The sequence below is a fragment of the Bacillus rossius genome, chromosome 2 (genome assembly GCF_032445375.1).
Source record: "Bacillus rossius redtenbacheri isolate Brsri chromosome 2, Brsri_v3, whole genome shotgun sequence".
Taxonomy (NCBI): Eukaryota; Metazoa; Arthropoda; class Insecta; order Phasmatodea; family Bacillidae; genus Bacillus; species Bacillus rossius.
Genome location: NC_086331.1, coordinates 19,663,110 through 19,683,596, shown reverse-complemented (window position 1 = coordinate 19,683,596; position 20,487 = coordinate 19,663,110). Strand labels below are relative to the sequence as shown.

General features: G+C 44.8%; 2 protein-coding genes across 3 annotated transcripts in view; both read left to right on the top strand.

The window, feature by feature from the left end:
* The window catches only part of LOC134529149 (putative fatty acyl-CoA reductase CG5065), a 226,927-nt gene that overhangs the window by 116,421 nt on the left and 90,019 nt on the right, over positions 1–20,487 (top strand). The gene's annotated exons all lie outside the window — the stretch shown is intronic.
* The window catches only part of LOC134528852 (platelet binding protein GspB-like), a 113,618-nt gene that overhangs the window by 80,377 nt on the left and 12,754 nt on the right, over positions 1–20,487 (top strand). Inside the window, 2 exon segments of the mRNA XM_063362519.1 lie at positions 18,418–18,924; positions 18,978–19,924. Of these exon segments, the coding sequence (XP_063218589.1) occupies positions 18,418–18,924; positions 18,978–19,924 (1,454 nt within the window).

Here is a 20,487-nt window from a genome sequence, read left to right as displayed (position 1 = left end):
TTTTGAGGGGCTATTAAAAAAACGGCGCAACTTACAGAAATGAGGTTTGTTTTGTTGATTAAGTTCAGAAGATCACATCAGGAAGATGGTGGCAATCAGCACCGTTGCATTGATGGTGATTTCAGAACTCTTCGACCGCTTTTCGGCACATTTCGAGGGGTGTAGCGCTGATTTCCTCCCGAATTCCCATCTTCAGTTCTTCCAAAGTGTGAGGACGATGTTTGAAAATCTTTTCTTTGCGGTAACCGCACAGGAAGTCGTTACAAACGCTCAAATCCGGTCAGCGCGGGCCACAGATCTGAGCGGTTGGGACTTCTTCCTGTGGGTTTACCGCAAGGAAACGGTTTTCAAACATTATCCTCACACCTTGGAAGAATTGAAGATGCAAATTCGGAGGAAATCACTATACTCCTCGAAATGTGCCGAAAAGTTTTCGATAGTTCCGAAATCGCCTTCATCACTGCATCTCTGCTGATGGCCACCATCTTCCTGATGTGATCTTCAGAACTTGATTTATAAAAGGGGAATGTATACCAATTCCAGTAAAATAAACCTTATTTTTGTTAGTTGTTTCGTTTTTCTAACTAGCCCTTCAAAACCGATACACACCTTTTGCTCAACTATCTATTTATATTGAATATTGAGTATTTATTTTATTAAATTTGATTTAATTTATATTTTAACAACCGTATTTATAATATCACTCCAGTTCTTATATTATTTTGTTTCTTTTATTATTTGTATGCAAAATTAAAGTTAGTTTTCTATTACGCCATGTAAGTTTAACTTCTAACGCGCGTACATATGTACACGCATCCATTTTTTTTAAGATCCACCATTATAATACCCTTTGTCTATCACCCTTTGTTTTCTGTAATATAAGCAACTCGTTTTACATACATCATTAGCCGTCTTTTAATTGTCCAACCTTGCCAAACACTGGCTGATTTAGAATAGCGAGGAATGTATGTGTGTGTCCGGTATAGTTGCTGTATGAAGGCGAGTATTCGGGAATTTCGGTTTGGCAATGTTGGGCTGCCTAGGACTAAAAATGTTGGGCAATCATGCGAGCGCATAAAAAATCAAAGGTTTGTAAATAAATAGTTCAAATTGCAGTTTTTCGTTTTTAGTATTAATATTTAATTTTTTTGTTTAAATTGTTGTATTCAATTTTTTTGCTTTCGTTTTTGTTTAAATTAATGTCTGTAAAGAATCATTGCTGTGTGTCTCGTAAGAAATAAATACAAGTAGTTATCCGAAAATGAGTAGGCTGATATTGTATTTTATACGCCTTACTATTTAATTTACACATGGAAAATGGAATGGAATTGGCTTATCAGTCCATGACTCTTGAAAGCCAGAAATAAATGTGGTGGTCGAATTGTCAATACCAGCGAAACTCATTGTTTAAAAAAAAAAAAAAAAAAAAAAAAAATTGCCGTCGCACTTCTATGGTAAAAATGCAGCCTTAAAACAATTATATTATACTTTTAATTACTAATTTTATTAATATACATTTCGAAAGCAAATAAAAGGTAATTTTGGTCAAACACTTTTGAACCCGTCGCTTGTACGAAAAACAACGTCAAAGTTAAGTACACCGGGTAAAGTAAACTAAATAACTAGGGCAAGGTAACACTCCTGACTACTTTACTACGATATTCAGGTAGAGTTACTGTCCACACACAATCCAAAATGGGGTAGTTCATGCATAGAATGAGCCACTGTGTTCGCCGTCGTACTCTAAAAAAATGTTAAATAAAACTGTGCAGAAGCATTATTGCAAGAGATACGGGAATCTTTAGAGCATAGAAGGGAGAAAATAATAATATCCTTATATCCTGCCCGTTCCATGTCCCTGTTTCTGTATTGTACACTGTTAATGTTCCACGTGCATTCATTTTCGCAGTACTATTCTACTAATTTAATGAGCACCACGTGTTTGTGAACTAGCTCGCTAGATTTCCTCTACTATAGAATATCCCACTCTTACATTGCAGCGTGGAAGTAAATGTGAGCTTTCTCTCTCTTTCTAACACGCCGACTGCCGTAGCACTGGCCTTGTTTCTTCCTGCGCTGTTGCCATATGTCATACGAATTAATTTTTTTTTGACAAAGCGTTTTTGCATATGGTATAGCTTCTGAAATACGCATCAGGCGATGCAATTTTTTTTGTGTACGTAATGACATTTTAAGGGGCCGAAAAAAAAGTAACTTCATATTTGGAAACTGGTTAAAAGAATTCCAAAATGTATAAAAAAAGGTGTATTTAATTCAGATTTTTTTGTTAGTAAATTCATTGTTTAAGACGCCACCAAATAAATCTAAAGACAAAAAATGCTCTATGTTTCAGTTTTATAATTTATTTTAATCCTAAAATGCATTTCGTCAGAAACTGACACATTAACAAGTTGATCAGTGGCAAATCTAGATGGGGGTCGAAAGCGTGGAATATGTTGACAATGAATTTGTTTTTAAAAGAAACGCCATCCCAATTGCTCCTACAGTTTTCGTGGCCATAGCTATGAAGACTTGTCTTATCAGCGCAAAGGCATTATGTAATAGAGGCTCGCTTCAAAACTGCTTCGTAAGAGGAAACATGGCCTAGTTTTTCGGAGAATTGGGGTTTTGTCATACACGCAAGTTCAAAGATAAAGGCTTCCTAGTTCAGATATTTCCTTCGACACGCATTTCAAAAAACCAGCCTTCCAGTTAGTGTCGTGTCTCGCGACCAAGCAACGCGTTGTATCCGGTGACTCCGTAACGTTACACTTTTAACGGGTTATTTATTCACATATTTGATTTTATTTTCTGCCTTTATGCGTATTACATAAATGTAAACTATGGAAGGTGGCACACAAAAAATAAATAACATGGGTAGGCTACGAGGGAGGGAGCGCAAGATTGTGTTGCAAGTATTTTGAGTATTTAAAAAAAAAAAAAATTGTGAATAATGCAATTAAGGAAGCTTTGGCCAACTTTGGTCAGCGGTAGCGAAAGTGATCAAAATGTATGCGTAGTTATTAATGTCTTTATCATATTCTCTTTACAATTATGTTATGAATTCATACCAATGAATGTGTGTGAACGGTTTCTTGTAAGTTAGAGTAAATAAAGTGGCGATATATTACAAATTTATAAGCGGATAGTATAAAATATTACAAATTACGACATGCGTTTTTAAAATACTTCTTTTGCAATCAAAATAAAAAAATCTCTTAAAATTCGTAATGTGTTAAGAGATTTGGCAACAGCGCGCGCCATAAGCATTGTACTGCAATCTAAGATTGAGACGGTATATAGACTGCACCGGTTCACACAGCTACAGTCCGCGGACTGGTGAGCCGTTTAGTGAATAATGCAGTGGTGGGGGAACGAGGTATGCTATACCTCTCAAATCTTCCAACTTCTAGCTTAGGTTCTCTCCCAAGTACTTAAAGTAACTGTTAACACAAGGCTAGTAGCGCGACTTTTCTTACTCTATCTGTGTAATCGCTCTCTCAAGAGAGGCGCAAATGTAGCAACGCGACTGGCGGTGCTGACCGTGTGCTTGCGAGTCTCGCCGCGGCCCAGACTCGGCGCGGCCCAGGCTAGGCGCGGCCCAGGCTCGCCGCGGCCCAGGCTAGCCGCGGCCCAGGCTAGCCGCGGCCCTGTCTCGGCGCGGCCCAGGCTAGCCGCGGCCCTGTCTCGGCGCGGCCCAGGCTAGCCGCGGCCCAGGCTCGCCGCGGCCCAGGCTAGCCGCGGCCCAGGCTAGCCGCGGCCCAGGGTAGCCGCGGCCCAGGCTCGGCGCGGCCCAGGCTAGTCGCGGCCCAGGCTCGCCGCGGCCCAGGGTAGCCGCAGCCCTGTCTCGCCGCGGCCCTGTCTCGGCGCGGCCCAGGCTCGCCGCGGCCCAGGCTCGCCGCGGCCCAGGCTAGCCGCGGCCCTGTCTCGCCGCGGCCCAGGCTCGCCGCGGCCCAGGCTCGCCGCGGCCCAGGCTAGCCGCGGCCCAGGCTAGCCGCGGCCCTGTCTCGCGGCGGCCCAGGCTCGCGGCGGCCCAGGCTCGCCGCGGCCCAGGCTAGCCGCGGCCCTGTCTCGCCGCGGCCCAGACTCGGCGCGGCCCAGGCTAGCCGCGGCCCAGGCTCGGCGCGGCCCAGGCTAGGCGTGGCCCAGGCTCGGCGCGGCCCAGGCTCGGCGCGGCCCAGGCTCGGCGCGGCCCAGGCTAGCCGCGGCCCAGGCTAGGCGCGGCCCAGGCTAGCCGCGGCCCAGGCTAGCCGCGGCCCAGGCTTGCCGCGGCCCAGGCTAGCCGCGGCCCAGGCTAGCCGCGGCCCTGTCTCGCCGCGGCCCAGACTCGGCGCGGCCCAGGCTAGCCGCGGCCCAGGCTAGCCGCGGCCCAGGCTAGCCGCGGCCCAGGCTCGGCGCGGCCCAGGCTCGGCGCGGCCCAGGCTCGGCGCGGCCCAGGCTAGTCGCGGCCCAGGCTAGGCGCGGCCCAGGCTAGCCGCGGCCCAGGCTCGGCGCGGCCCAGGCTAGGCGCGGCCCAGGCTCGGCGCGGCCCAGGCTCGGCGCGGCCCAGGCTAGTCGCGGCCCAGGCTAGTCGCGGCCCAGGCTAGCCGCGGCCCAGGCTAGGCGCGGCCCAGGCTAGCCGCGGCCCAGGCTAGCCGCGGCCCAGGCCTACAGCGAGTCGTCAGCGAGCCAGCTGGCATGCCGTAGCGTCTCGCTAACGGCACCTGCAGGCGGCGACTGGGCCACTGTCGGGTTCACGCCAGTCACCTCGGACATGTGCCGAACCTAGTTAACAATACAGCCGTATGTTGTACAATGGATAACGTGGACTTTGACGCAGCCACACTGTAAATAAACTAGTTTATAATGCAGCTTCGGTGAAAACATTAATCGTAAAATAGAGACTGAAAGATAAATACAGAGAAATACTCAGTGAGGGAAGATAATATAGAAAAAATAGTCTCATAATGTGTATAAGAGATTGTTATTAAAACATACTGAAACTGCAAGAGTAAAAAAAATTTACACCGGATAGAAATAAGCACGGATAGAAAACTAAGAGAATACATAGAAAGAAATAAAGTGAAAGATTAAATAATACACTGGCTAGTGGTTAGTAAAGCCCACTCCACATGATGCCCATTTTCTGCTATAACTTCTGTTATGGGTATAAAAATTTGCATAAAAGTTTACATAGCAGAAGAGAAGAAATAATTATAAACTCCATACACATGATACCTAGAATGTTTAAACCAGCCAACGCAGTTGCCGTCCAAGCAAGCATATTGGGGGTAAGGATATAACGTCAATTTAACAAAATAATGAAAAAAAAAATATTGAAAACTTCAGCTATTTTTGTTAAAAATTATGTAACATGGTGAATGATTTTTTTGATATTTTATCTTCTATAGTTCATTAGCAAAAAAATATAACAAAGTTGGTTTAGTATTTGAAAACAAAAACAGAGCAATTTCGGAATTAACAAGATTGTATTTTTTATTTGTAGGTTAGTTTCTATATCTAGTAATATAAAATTTAAGGGATACAAGGGAAATCGTATTTGCCTTAATGTAGTTTATTTATGATATATTTATAATATATTTATAATATATTTATAATATTGCATTAATCTGACAGTTCATCTAGTTAATTCACAGTATTAATTGTGCTGACTTCATTGTAATAGTAAAAAATGCAACATTCACATATTTTATATATGTTACTTGATTACAACTTATTTTACTACTTTGAGAAAATTTAACTGTTTATGGAACCCGGTGAGACAAAGAAACCCTCATAGTTCGCATAATAAACTTAAATCTAGAGTGAAGGTAAACCATTTCGCATTTTCATTTATTCTAACAAGGCATTGGTTTATATGAATTGTTTGTTTATTTATTAATAATTTATGGACGTTTCGTTTCATAATAAGCGTTGAAGTTTTAACTAGGGAATTATTTGTTTAAATTGCTTGTGAACATAATATTCAATTTTTAGTTACATTTGTAACTAAAGATTGTGCGTGAAATCACGCCAGAAACATGAGCCGCAGCAAGGAGAAGAGACCGGCCAGACGCAGCGGGAATTGCCGCCGGGGAGAGGACATGTTTGCGTGTTTTCACGCGGCGTTTCATTCGATACCTGGCCACACGTGCGGGAATACACGCCGCGGTCTGTTCTGATACTGCCGTGTTTCACTGTGTGGTGCCGCATAATGGATTTAGACTCATCATTCGGGAAGTACAAAACTACCCGTGTCTGTATGACACCAAAAGTAAAACTTTTAAAGACCGAGAAAAAAAAAAAGCGAGATTATTGGTTGTTAGTAACTGCGGCTGTTTTAGGAGAAAAATGGACTGAGTTAGACGATGAAAACACATCAAATGTTGGTAAGTACCGTTAGTAAAAATATTGTAAGGACATATATTGGTGTAAAAATTAGTTAGTATGACACTAAATATAATCTAATATTTGTGTATGAAGCATAAACCAGTTTTATGGATTAACAGAAGAAATGTCAGAACATAAAAAAATCAACTTTTTTTAGTAAATCTTTATTTTTTAAAGTTATTTCTAAATCATAATCCTTGTCAGTTGATTTTTTTTTTAAAATATACAAGTACATGTTTAATTACAATACATAATTGAATACTGCATGGTTACAACATAATTCAAGCTAGAATAAACCACATTAAAATAACTTGTACATATTTATCTTTTCTTCGACTTTATTTTTGGTAAAAAAAAAAAAAAATAGCTTTCACTTATGAAATCGAAGCTTCACGGGTAATTAAGTTATTTAATCTAATCTTAGCCCTTGAAAATGTTACAGACAAAAAGAAAACATCTGTCGGTACTGAAAGCGAACATTGTATTTACTCAGGAATATCGATACAATATTGCCATGGCACTGACCCTTTTTCAGAACTGAAGTAATCAGCAAAATGATCTCTAATAGCTTTTCCACTATTATTTTCTTTTGTTCCGTAAGCAGGAATGCTGTTCAGTGTACAAGACAGTGTCTCGTCGAAATTATAGATAGCCCTCTTGCTTTCTTACGAAGTTATGAAGTGCACAATATTCTTGAATAATTATATCTGCCACATCTACACTGACATCAATTGGGCGCAGAAAAATTCACCATTTATTTGGTAGAATGCCAAATGCATATTCCACATAACGGCGTGCTCTTGATAATCTGTAGTTAAAAACCTTTTTTGTAGGCGTAAGGTTTTTTGCAGGATAAGGTCTCAATAAACATTCACGTATTGCAAAAGCTTCAGCGGCTAAAAACACATAGGGAAGTGCTATTCCAGAAGGATCTTTTTTAAAAACACTGCTTGTGGCAAATTCAAAATTTGGCTGTAATTTTTTCCCCCCAATTCAGTCATTTTCAATATATTTGAATCGCCTTCATGACAAAACGATCCTACGTCAATGAACGTGAAACAGTAATTACTGTCAGAAACAGCCATAAGCACAATAGAAAAAATATTTCTTGTAATTACATAATTTTCTACTTGAATTCCGCGGATTAATAATTCTTACGTGTTTACCGTCTATTGCACCCACACAATGGGGGAAGTTTGCTCTTCCCTCATACAGATCACTGATGTTCATCCAGTCTTCTTCAGTTGGTGGTTACATCTACATGTATATTTCTTTCAATGTTTCTCATAATGGCAGTGCAAGTGTCTCGGATAATGCCTGCAGTTGTAGAATATCCAATAAGATATTCAAAGTGTAAAGAATGGATGGAATTCCCAGTGCCTAGTTACCTGCAACATAAATTAGTTATAACTATGAAGTAATTCATGAAATCAAGTTAAAAAATACATATTAAAAACTTTTAAAAATGCATAACTTTTTGTAAAATAATTCCAACATATAACCACACAGGTAAGTACCTTTAACCCTTTATGTGCGACGTAAGAACCTTGTCACATTATAACTTACAAATCAGTAAATATTTTCTTAAATGTCTTTGTATTCACATCTCCTTTTTCTAATCTCGTAACATATTTCTGAAAAAGTAAATTAAAATATGAGCAAAAAAAACTTACCTTAATGTCACTGCGAGTTTTTCTTCACCACTAACACATTCTCTCATTTCTGTGTTACTTTTTGATATATTTTCATTCACCATAGACCAAAGTATTTCAAATGAGATAACGGACATCCTGAAGTACTCAAAAAACTTGTCTGGATTTTCCATTAGTTTATCATGTAAGAGCACAAATTTTCCTTTCGCTGACTTTTCACTCAATATGGGATGGACCACGTATTTTCTTCGATGCCCCCGCCGACGACGCAGACGCCTACGAAAAAAACAGCACAGCACATAATACCACAACAGCGTTTCTGCTTAATGAATTCACAATTAAACGTGCACAACGGAGATGGTATCAGTTCACGCTACAATGCTCATGTGTCCGGGTTGCGAATTCATTCTGCGTGAAATCGCGCACGTGTGGCCATCGGTCGCTCAGAATCTCACGTTGCATGAAAACTCACGTGTGGCCTAAGCCCTAGTGTCCTTCAGCATGACACCTCAGATGGCAAGATGTTACTGCCTGCGGCTCGTAATAGCCTTGTAGAAAATATCCCAGGCATAATGTTACCCCTTCAATTAGAAGTTTTCCTTTCTCCTCGATAGCACTGATAAATGTCTGGTATTCTCGTCGTTAACTCGGAAAGTTTTGTAGGAAACTGGTTCGTGGTTGCAGTAATCGACCTTGTGGCTTGTTTACAACGCAAGTGGTAAATTTTTTTTATAATTCTTCTGGCGTCCGGAAAGTCCCTGTCTTACTATGATCTCGGAGTGTTTTAAGCCCTGAAAAACACGTTTATCTGCAATGCGAGCTATTCATTTAGATTTTAGAGGAAACCGACAGGATATCCTTGGAATAGATGTATAAATAGCAAAGTGCAGCAGAGTTACAGCGGCAGCAAGTAACATTCCATTATTTAATTTTGTGTGTGTGTGTGTGTATAGGCGTTGTTAGTCAACTAATGCCGTATCAAGGAGTGTGTGTGTGTTTTCTACAATGAGTGCTACTCCCACCCTCAGCCGATTGTAAAATTTCATCGGTGGCTTTGATTTTTTTTAAAATTTTAAACGCTTATCCAATAGCAGTCTTAAAATACATAATTATGTGGTTAACTGTTGTATATTATTTATTATGTAACATTTTAGTATCTTCATAATATATCGCGTGGGTGCCGGGAATCCACAGACATTCTCTATGGTTGCAGGCTTGAAGTTACGTATTTCATTCTGAGGAACAGACAAATTGTACGATACATGTTTAGACACCAGCGAATAACCAAACTGAAACACAGCCTTTTTTACTATATAAATAACCTTTATTATTAGATTTGCTGTGAATAATCTTATTGGAGAGCATTCGTGTATAATGATGATGGTCAATTATTACTTTGACGTGAACTTAAATCTGTAAAGAAACTATGATTTTTGGTTTCGATTTAATGCCACATAATTAAACTAATTTACTCTTATATGAGCTTTACAGTATTACAATATTTACTACGTACACAAATATGTGGGCATGTGTCGTTTTGCCTAAAGGCGTTTTGTCTAATTTTAAGCAAAACGCCGTTTAGGCAAAACACCGTTAGGCAAAACGCCGTTAGGCAAAATGCAGTCAGGCAAAACGCCGTCAGGCAAAACGCAGTCAGGCAAAACGCCGTCAGGCAAAACGCCGTCAGGCAAAACGCCGTCAGGCGAAACGCCGTTTCGGCAAAAACGCCGCTAGCTTAGGTAAGGTTAAGTTAGGTTAGCTTAGGTTAGGTTAGGTTAGGTTAGGTTAGGTTAGGTTAGCTTAGGTTAGGTTAGCTTAGCTTAGGTTAGCTTAGGTTAGCTTAGCTTAGGTTAGCTTAGGTTAGCTTAGGTTAGCTTAGGTTAGGTTAGGTTAGCTTAGGCATAACGCTGTTAGGCAAATCGCCATTAGCAAAATGGCGTTAGGCAATTCGCTGTTAGGCAAAACGAGATTTTGTCATAGTAACATTTTAGGCAAAACGCCGTCAGGCAAAAGCCGTCAGGCAAAACGCCGTCAGGCAAAACGCCGTCAGGCAAAACGCCGTCAGGCAAAACGCCGTCAGGCAAAACGCCGTTAGGCAAATCGCCGTAACGAATTCATATTTAGGCAAACCGCCGTTAGGAAAATCGCCTGTTACTCTTTTAAGTGACGAGACGTTACTCCTCACAAATGGCAACGTGAACAGGCACAGCGTGTGTTTTTGCGAGATTAAAGTCCCCATGTCAATATCGAGCATGATAGTGATTCCTCAAAAAGTGAATGTATTCTGTGTCATGTTGAGGGAGAAGATTTTCGTGCCCTTCATTTTCATAAAAAAAAAATTGTCACATGTAATTTTCTACCTCGACAGTTTTACCTTGTGGCTTCTGCCTCAATTGGGAAAATAATAAAGTAACCTCTTCCAACAAGATGGTGCACCGCCTTACTTCCACTAGGTTGTATGGAAACACCTGTGAGAGGTTTGGTCTTGCAGGTGTCAACAATGCGGTGTGGGGCAGATGGCTACCTCGGTCACTGGACTTAACCCCATGCGATTTCTTTCTGGCACACTCCTTGCTGGATCTGAGGCAGCGAATCACAGGGGCAGTTGAGTCCATCACCACAGACACACTGCACAAAGTGTGGGACGAGTATTGACTGCCGTCTCGATGTTTGGCATATTGAGTCACTGTAACCTGAAAGAAACTACCGGAGATTCTCTTCCGACTGAAATAAGTTTCATACAAAGTAGTTGAACCGTTTAATTTTTTATAATTTTCCGAAAGGGTAAACATAGTTTGTGCTTACCCTGGACATCAGCATTAAATTTGAACGTAATTTACAAAGGAAATCATGCCTACGAAATCGTCGCAATTTCGGTGTTCATTCCCTCTCATTAAACAAGTTTAATTTACCTGTATTAGAAAGTGGCATATTTGGCCAAAATAATTGGGTTACAAATGTCTTATTTGACATTGTGTAATTTTACAATGAAAAAATGTGACATATTCAAAAAATTTCAGTTTAGCTTTGCTGCATGGAAAAAAAAAGAAATGGTTCAATATAAATGTACCATTCATAAATGACGCTGGGTCTCTTGATATAATTCATATCAAAAACATTACACTCGCTTGTCAAACTTTGTGATTTTGAGATACAACAAAATTTATCCTTTATATGAATTCAAGGGCTCAACGATAGAAGACACTCTAGAACATAATTAATATGTTTTATTACAAATAACGCATGAAAATTAATGGTTGACTGAAACACCTTTTTTGTACTAAAACGTACTAAAAAAGTAAAGTAGTTTAGTAACTTCATGAGTAATTTGTAGCTTAAAACTAACATTAAAGTATTTGTGTGTGTATATACACACAAACATAGACATTTAGAGTTGTTTTGACAGTTACGGATCTTTGGTTTACGTTATGTTATTTTGGTCAGTTATCTTGAAACTTTGGGTTAGATTTTTCATCTTTTTAAATGCTTACAATTTAGTCTCTCATCTAGGTTTCAAGTGCTGTTTTCCTGCACGAGTTATGCTTCATTAAAAAACAATTCCACCATGTTTTACGACCGAGAGTAAGTAATGCACTTATTTGCTTTTTATGAACGCTGCCACGTAAGCGGTCCTGACCAAAACCGCGCTTGTAGGTTGGAAGCGCGGCGGACGTTGCCGTGATCCGACGAGTTGTTGGTTCCATCACCTCTGATGGCAGTGGACGACGAGACTCGGTCGAATCCGTTACTATATCGACGTTTCGTATTCCCGCGAGCTAATCCTCGTGGCGAGGGGCCTCGATCCTCGAAATGGGTCAGCGGGAAACGCGCGGACTTGCATTCTCGCCGTTCCATTGTCTGTCGCCCACGCCGGCCAACCCCCGCCGGCGCTGCCGACTGCGAACCTGGCCGGAGACGCCCGTGTGTCGCGTGTCGCGCCCCGAGCCGCCGCCACCACCGCCACCACCGCCGCCACCACCGCCACAACCACGACCACCGCCGCCACCGCCACGACCACCGCCGCCGCCGCCACCACCGCCGCCACCACCGCCGCCGCCACCACCACCACCGCCACCACCGCCACCGCCGCCACCGCCGCCACCACCACCACCACCACCACCACCACCACCACCACCACCACCGCCGCCACCACGACCACCGCAACCACCACCACGACCACAACGACCACCACCACTACGACCACCACCACCACGACCACCACCACCACGACCACCACCACGACCACCACCACCACCACGACCACCACCACCACGACCACCACCACCACGACCACCACCACCACGACCACCACCACCACGACCACCACCACCACGACCACCACCACCACGACCACCACCATCACGACCACCACCACCACGACCACCACCACGACCACCACCACCACGACCACCACCACCACGACCACCACGACCACGACCACCACCACCACGACCACCACCACCACGACCACCACCACCACGACCACCACTACGACCACCACCACCACGACCACCACCACCACGACCACCACCACGACCACCACCACCACGACCACCACCACCACGACCACCACCACCACGACCACCACCACCACGACCACCACCACCACCACCACGACCACCACCACCACGACCACCACCACCACGACCACCACCACCACGACCACCACCATCACGACCACCACCACCACGACCACCACCATCACGACCACGACCACGACCACCACGACCACGACCACGACCACCACCACGACCACCACAACCACGACCACCACCACCACGACCACCACGACCACCACCACCACGACCACCACCACCACGACCACCACCACCACGACCACCACGACCACCACCACCACGACCACGACCACCACCACCACGACCACCACCACCACCACCACCACCACGACCACCACCACCACGACCACCACCACCACGACCACCACCACCACGACCACCACCACCACGACCACCACCACGACCACGACCACCACCACCACGACCACCACCACGTCCACCACCACGACCACCACCACCACGACCACCACGACCACGACCACCACCACCACGACCACCACCACCACGACCACGACCACCACCACCACGACCACCACGACCACCACGACCACCACGACCACGACCACCACCACCACGACCACCACCACCACGACCACGACCACGACCACCACCACCACGACCACCACGACCACCACCACGACCACAACCACCACGACCACCACCACGACCACGACCACCACGACCACGACCACCACCACCACCACCACGACCACCACCACCACCACGACCACCACCACCACCTCCACCACCACGACCACGACCACCACCACGACCACCACGACCACCACGACCACCACCACCACCACGACCACCACCACCACCACCACCACCACCACCACCACCACCACGACCACCACCACCACCACCACCACCACGACCACCACCACCACGACCACGACCACCACCACCACCACCACCACGACCACCACCACCACCACGACCACCACCACCACGACCACCACGACCACCACCACCACGACCACGACCACCACGACCACGACCACCACGACCACGACCACCACGACCACGACCACCACCACCACCACGACCACCACGACCACGACCACCACGACCACGACCACCACCACCACCACGACCACCACGACCACCACCACGACCACCACCACCACCACCACCACGACCACCACCACCACGACCACCACCACGACCACCACCACCACGACCACCACCACCACGACCACCACCACCACGACCACCACCACCACCACGACCACCACCACCACGACCACCACCACCACGACCACCACCACCACCACCACGACCACCACCACGACCACCACCACCACCACCACCACCACCACCACCACCACCACCACCACCACCACCACCACCACCACCACCACCACCACCACCACCACGACCACCACCACGACCACCACCACGACCACCACCACGACCACCACCACCACCACCACCACCACCACCACCACCACCACCACCACCACGACCACCACCACCACCACCACCACCACCACCACCACGACCACCACCACCACCACCACCACCACCACCACCACCACCATCACCACCCATTCTGGCATTACTAAAGTCACATTGCAAAGTTTCGGTAACTATAATTTCTATCTTGTAATTTAAATAAGAAGAAAAACAAATTCGTGTATTTTTACTCAGATATTTCCAGAAAACCATATCGTGCCTCAGGCTTGTGTTGAAATACACGAGTCTACATACTTAATTTCAATAACTAACGTATATGTTATCTTCTGTATTTGTATACACACACTGACGTCAGCATAAAAGTACGTAATATTTGACATAGTAAATTTACAACTACCGAGAAACTGAAAAAAAAAATTGCAATTGCATATTGTCAAGAAACCTATTTAATTTACATGAGGTTGTTGAATTTTTAGCATTAGTTCAGCACGTCGTTTAGCAAGTGGTATTACTTCATGATATATTAGTCTGGCTCTAAACCAACAGATCGTGGCGTCGTTACCTTGTTAATCCACACAGATCGTTATACTGTATGTTATTATAAAATCATTAGACGTAAAAATCCGTCTAATGTACACAGTGTTTATTAATAGCCATAGGCAAAACAAAATTAAAATGCTTTCGGAAATAAAATTTTAATGTTCATTGCTTATGGACATTTACTAAGTGACGCAGTAAAATTAACTCACAAATGCAAACATCAGTATATAAACCACGGAGTAAAAATACACAAACAGTAGGGAATATTGTTACTGTATTAAATGTTGCATTATGCTAAAAAAAAAATGCAATTGTATTACCAAACCCTTAACAGTTCTTTTATCTGAACATGAGTAAACACACCTACACGTGTAGCTGTAAAATTACATTTACATCGGCGGAGACTATACATTTTGTGTGGAATTATTATGTATTATTTATTTATTTTTAGTGCTCGCATCTCGGGCTATTCATTCTGATATAGGTGATTTCATGTTTCTAGAAATCACTCCATGCTAACGCTGGGATGATGCCATGCCTATGTCTTCCACAACTTCCCTGACTTGTATTTCGTGTGTCCGTCTCCTATGACCTCGTAAACGACTTGACGAAAACCCAAAATACATATTTGTCTACCTATCTCTGCTATATATATATATATATATATATATATATATATATATATATATATATATATCTTATATGCGTGGAGGTCGCAATTCAACTTAAGGAAAATACATTTGCTAAAGTACTTAAATCCTAAATGTCAAAGAAATAGCTCGGAAAATCTACATCGAATCTAAAACTCTTACTGTGTAAAATTTTAATTTTATAATTACCTAAGTGGTGTAGTATACTTATCCGGAAGATGTTGGCTGTGAGTATAAGTGAACTGTACGATCAAAATCAACTTTTTACCTGCAGAGATCTTGGTGACCCATGTACAGCGAATGATTTTTTTTCAGTTAATTAAGAGGTCATCCAGAACTGCTGAATTTCGGGATTCTTGCTGCGTATAATTTTTATAGTTTTATAAACCATAACTTATGTTTTCTGTACGTAAATATAATCCAGTTACCTTAAATTATTCTAACTTACTCTTAGTTGATTTGTACTGAATTGGGTAATTAAAGAGTTTTGCAGCATGACATTCGAGAAAATTTCTATCTTAGTCTGTAGCAATCGCTAGTGTTACAATGAAATTTTATTCATGGTTTGCATTTATAGCCTATGTATAAACTGTTTATAAGTAAGTTTCTGTCTCTCGCGTACATTTATATTTCCAATTTTCTACTGTTTTGCTTTGTGATGGTTTCATTGGATTAACTTTCTGAATATTTTTCCCGGAATAACTTGAGTTTTTTCATCTAACTGATCATTTTGTTAAACTGGAGAGTTATTGGACATTTAGTAGGAACATTTTAACTTCATAAGTTGTTTACAAAAGATTTCACCCACGCACTGCAATATTGTGAAACAGTAACTCGCTGGTAGTCGGAACAGAATTATATAAAGTAATGTAGTGCTTGGTGTAAATAGTACCCTAGTTATATATTTACCTTTTTGTTGCACTGTGAAATAAGCCTGAATGAAAGTAGGCGAGGTAGCAAAATTTTAACTGCTAATAAATATGGAACAGTAAAGCATCCACATGCCAATACAAATTGGAAGGTAATCACCTATGATGGCTTGTTTTATCTTCAAGCCTAAGCCGTATTTCACCAATATAACAAAATTCAAATCTCAGAGAATCAACATTTTTTTTTATAATAATTAGCTGGTGTATGCTTATAGTAGCATTGCGATGCATACTGAAGTAATGTTCCAAAAATTATTTATACATATATATTTCGTCGATGGGGTCACAGAAACGCATACAGCCATAGTTTATAGTAACAAACCATGTTAAAAATAGCCTGCGAAACAGAAGTTAAAATAGTTGAACATGAATTTAAACGTGGTTTTTCTCGAATTGAGTGTTCTACCACTACGCCACTTTGCTTGGCCTTCAGGCAAATTTGTGGTTGTTAAGGAAAAGTGGTTGAGTCCAAAACTTTACGATTATGAATGGATGCCAGAAAAAAGTGTTTTTTTCGAGAGGTGAAATCTCAAATATATATATATATATATATATATATATATATATATATATATATATTTGAATTTGCTCATATACAGATATAATTAATTGTCAAAATATTATGTCCTAATATTTTAAACAAAAATTGTTTTCATCTTCTCCTGAATTTTTCATGTCTTTCGTAGTACCACAACCTTTTGTTAAACTATTTTATTGCCAAAATATTTGTACAGTCGTGTGTTCAATTCATACTAATGTTTTATTATATAATTAATTGTTTATTACACCACACAATGTTTTATAAAATAAACTGCAGTGAGATATTGAGTAAGTTACTTGTTTGTAGGAATTTTACATACCAGTGTTGAGGACAATCCATTATATTAAAAAAATAGGTTAGATGTTGGTTGATGTTTGTCGGCATTCAAAGTTATGCTATGAGGGAAATTACTCACCCCTATACGTACATAAATCACAGCCAGCATACTAACACATGTAAACTTGGTATATGTACATTTTAACATTAAATTTTTTACGAAAAAATGCTGCTTACATAAAGAAACGGGTTTCGTTATTTATGTACTTGCAGACAACTGAAATTATCCGAGCTTTCTTCTGAAAATGTTATTTGCCGCTGAAACCCGTACAAGACGATAGCTTGCGGCACTTGATGCCGTTCACGCCACTCACAAGTTTGCCTTCAAATGGAACGAGTCAACAGAAGCCACTCTAACAGACGGCAACACGGGAACTCGGAACTCAACGTGCGTCACACCATCGCAAACACGCATCGCTAGAGACCGACGCAAACACGAATCGCTAGAGACCGGAAAAATTCGCGGATTCATTTCACGACAGCCTGAAATTCAAATAGTTATACGTTAGTGCTGCCTCTGCTATTGGCTCACAACTCACCTGGATAACTCTGGGCCAATGAGAAACACAGGCTGCTACGTTGGGACGTCTCACAAGACAGCAGCCAATGAGAGGGTGGCATTTGACTGAGTGTACGTAGAACTATAAAGTTCATCCTAGAGGTCATGGAACCCGCGAATTTTTCCGGTCCCTACGCATCGCTATCTTTCCCTACGGAGCGAGGGGGCGCAGTGGTAAGGCAACCCTGCTTATAACCCCTGTTCATTTCTACATTTATTACCACAACATTTTCTCTGCAAATGATACAATGGCTTGTTTCTATAGGTCCGTGCATTTTTATTCCCCGGTGTGTCCGAGTTGTGTTTGATGTGTGATTTTCCGATATTAAGGAAAATACGTGTTTTCTCTGTTTGCTCCTGCCTATTCGTGACAATATTTTGATGGTTTTCTCCGTGTGTCCCTGGTTATTCCTGTGGTTCCTCCAAGTGCTTCTGGTCATTCCTGTGGTTTCTCCACGTGCTTCTGGTTATTTCTGAGGAATCGAGCTCGGCATGAAAAAATTTTTTACGTAATGAGGCAGGCAATTTTATTTTTGAGTTACATCTAAATTGTGAATTTTTGATAACGAAATTACCTTACTAAATATATTTTTATAAGGTTGGAATTCAAAAAAGAAACATCAATTACTCAGTCAAACAATATGCTTTGAGACAGCTGATAAGCACTAACATGTAAGAGGAACTTCCTTCTCCTTGATGTCTAGCGATGTCCGTACTAGCTCGGCTCGGCCTGCAAAGAAGCGAGTTCGCGCGCGAGTAGCCTGTGGAGAGCCAGCTCGGCTCGTCTGTCGCGTGCGTGGCCGAGTGCGAGCCAGCTCGGCTCGTCTGTCGCGTGCGTGGCCGAGTGCGAGCCAGCTCGGCTCGTCTGTCGCGTGCGTGGCCGAGTGCGAGCCATCTCGGCTCGTCTGTCGCGTGCGTGGCCGAGTGCGAGCCATCTCGGCTCGTCTGTCGCGTGCGTGGCCGAGTGCGAGCCAGCTCGGCTCGTCTGTCGCGTGCGTGGCCGAGTGCGAGCCAGCTCGGCACGTCTGTCGCGTGCGTGGCCGAGTGCGAGCCAGCTCGGCACGTCTGTCGCGTGCGTGGCCGAGTGCGAGCCAGTACGGCTCGTCTGTAGCTTGCGTGGCCGAGTGCGAGCCAGCTCGGCACGTCTGTCGCGTGCGTGGCCGAGTGCGAGCCAGCTCGGCACGTCTGTCGCGTGCGTGGTCGAGTGCGAGCCAGCTCGGCTCGTCTGTCGCGTTCGTGGCCGAGTGCGAGCCAGCTCGGCACGTCTGTCGCGTTCGTGGCCGAGTGCGAGCCAGCTCGGCACGTCTGTCGCGTGCGTGGCCGAGTGAGAGCCAGCTCGGCACGTCTGTCGCGTGCGTGGCCGAGTGCGAGCCAGCTCGGCACGTCTGTCGCGTGCGTGGCCGAGTGCGAGCCAGCTCGGCTCGTCTGTCGCGTGCGTGGCCGAGTGCGAGCCAGCTCGGCTCGTCTGTCGCGTGCGTGGCCGAGTGCGAGCCAGCTCGGCTCGTCTGTCGCGTGCGTGGCCGAGTGCGAGCCAGCTCGGCTCGTCTGTCGCGTGCGTGGCCGAGTGCGAGCCATCTCGGCACGTCTGTCGCGTGCGTGGCCGAGTGCGAGCCAGCTCGGCACGTCTGTCGCGTGCGTGGCCGAGTGCGAGCCAGCTCGGCTCGTCTGTCGCGTGCGTGGCCGAGTGCGAGCCAGCTCGGCACGTCTGTCGCGTGCGTGGCCGAGTGCGAGCCAGCTCGGCACGTCTGTCGCGTGCGTGGCCGAGTGCGAGCCAGCTCGGCTCGTCTGTAGCTTGCGTGGCCGAGTGCGAGCCAGCTCGGCACGTCTGTCGCGTGCGTGGCCGAGTGCGAGCCAGCTCGGCTCGTCTGTCGCGTGCGTGGCCGAGTGCGAGCCAGCTCGGCTCGTCTGTCGCGTGCGTGGCCGAGTGCGAGCCAGCTCGGCTCGTCTGTCGCGTGCGTGGCCGAGTGCGAGCCAGCTCGGCTCGTCTGTCGCGTGCGTGGCCGAGTGCGAGCCAGATAGGCACGTCTGTCGCGTGCGTGGCCGAGTGCGAGCCAGCTCGGCACGTCTGTCGCGTGCGTGGCCGAGTGCGAGCCAGCTCGGCTCGTCTGTCGCGTGCGTGGCCGAGTGCGAGCCAGCTCGGCACGTCTGTCGCGTGCGTGGCCGAGTGCGAGCCAGCTCGGCTCGTCTGTAGCTTGCGTGGCCGAGTGCGAGCCAGCTCGGCACGTCTGTCGCGTGCGTGGCCGAGTGCGAGCCAGCTCGGCACGTCTGTCGCGTGCGTGGCCGAGTGCGAGCCAGCTCGGCACGTCTGTCGCGTGCGTGGCCGAGTGCGAGCCAGCTCGGCACGTCTGTCGCGTGCGTGGCCGAGTGCGAGCCAGCTCGGCTCGTCTGTCGCGTGCTTCTTGTTGCTGCAGTGCTGTTGCTTCCTACGCATCGTCTCTACGGGGAAAAGTTCCTAAAGGTTTTCTGTTAGTGCATAATGCCTCATCTGCGCAATGGGAAACAAATTTCATATTCTCAACGGTTTCTTAATTTCTCATTTCACTCACCATTCTTCAAACTACGGTGGAACGATGATTCTTCTATTGCACCTCCATCATTAACTCGTTTTTCGGGGAAAATAAATTCTAAGTTTGTATCCACAGGACCTATGAAAATAAGGCTATGGTATCATTTTTAGTTGAAGTAACACGCGCCTTCCATAGAAGGCCAAGCACCCACCACAAATGGGAAATTTACATTGCGACCTTTCTCATTCTTCTGGACTGGTTGGGGCGGAAAAGCAATAAGAATTCATGATGAAATACATATATATATATGTGTATATATATATACATATATATATGTATATATATGTATATATATGTATATATATGTATATATATGTATATATATGTATATATATGTATATATATGTA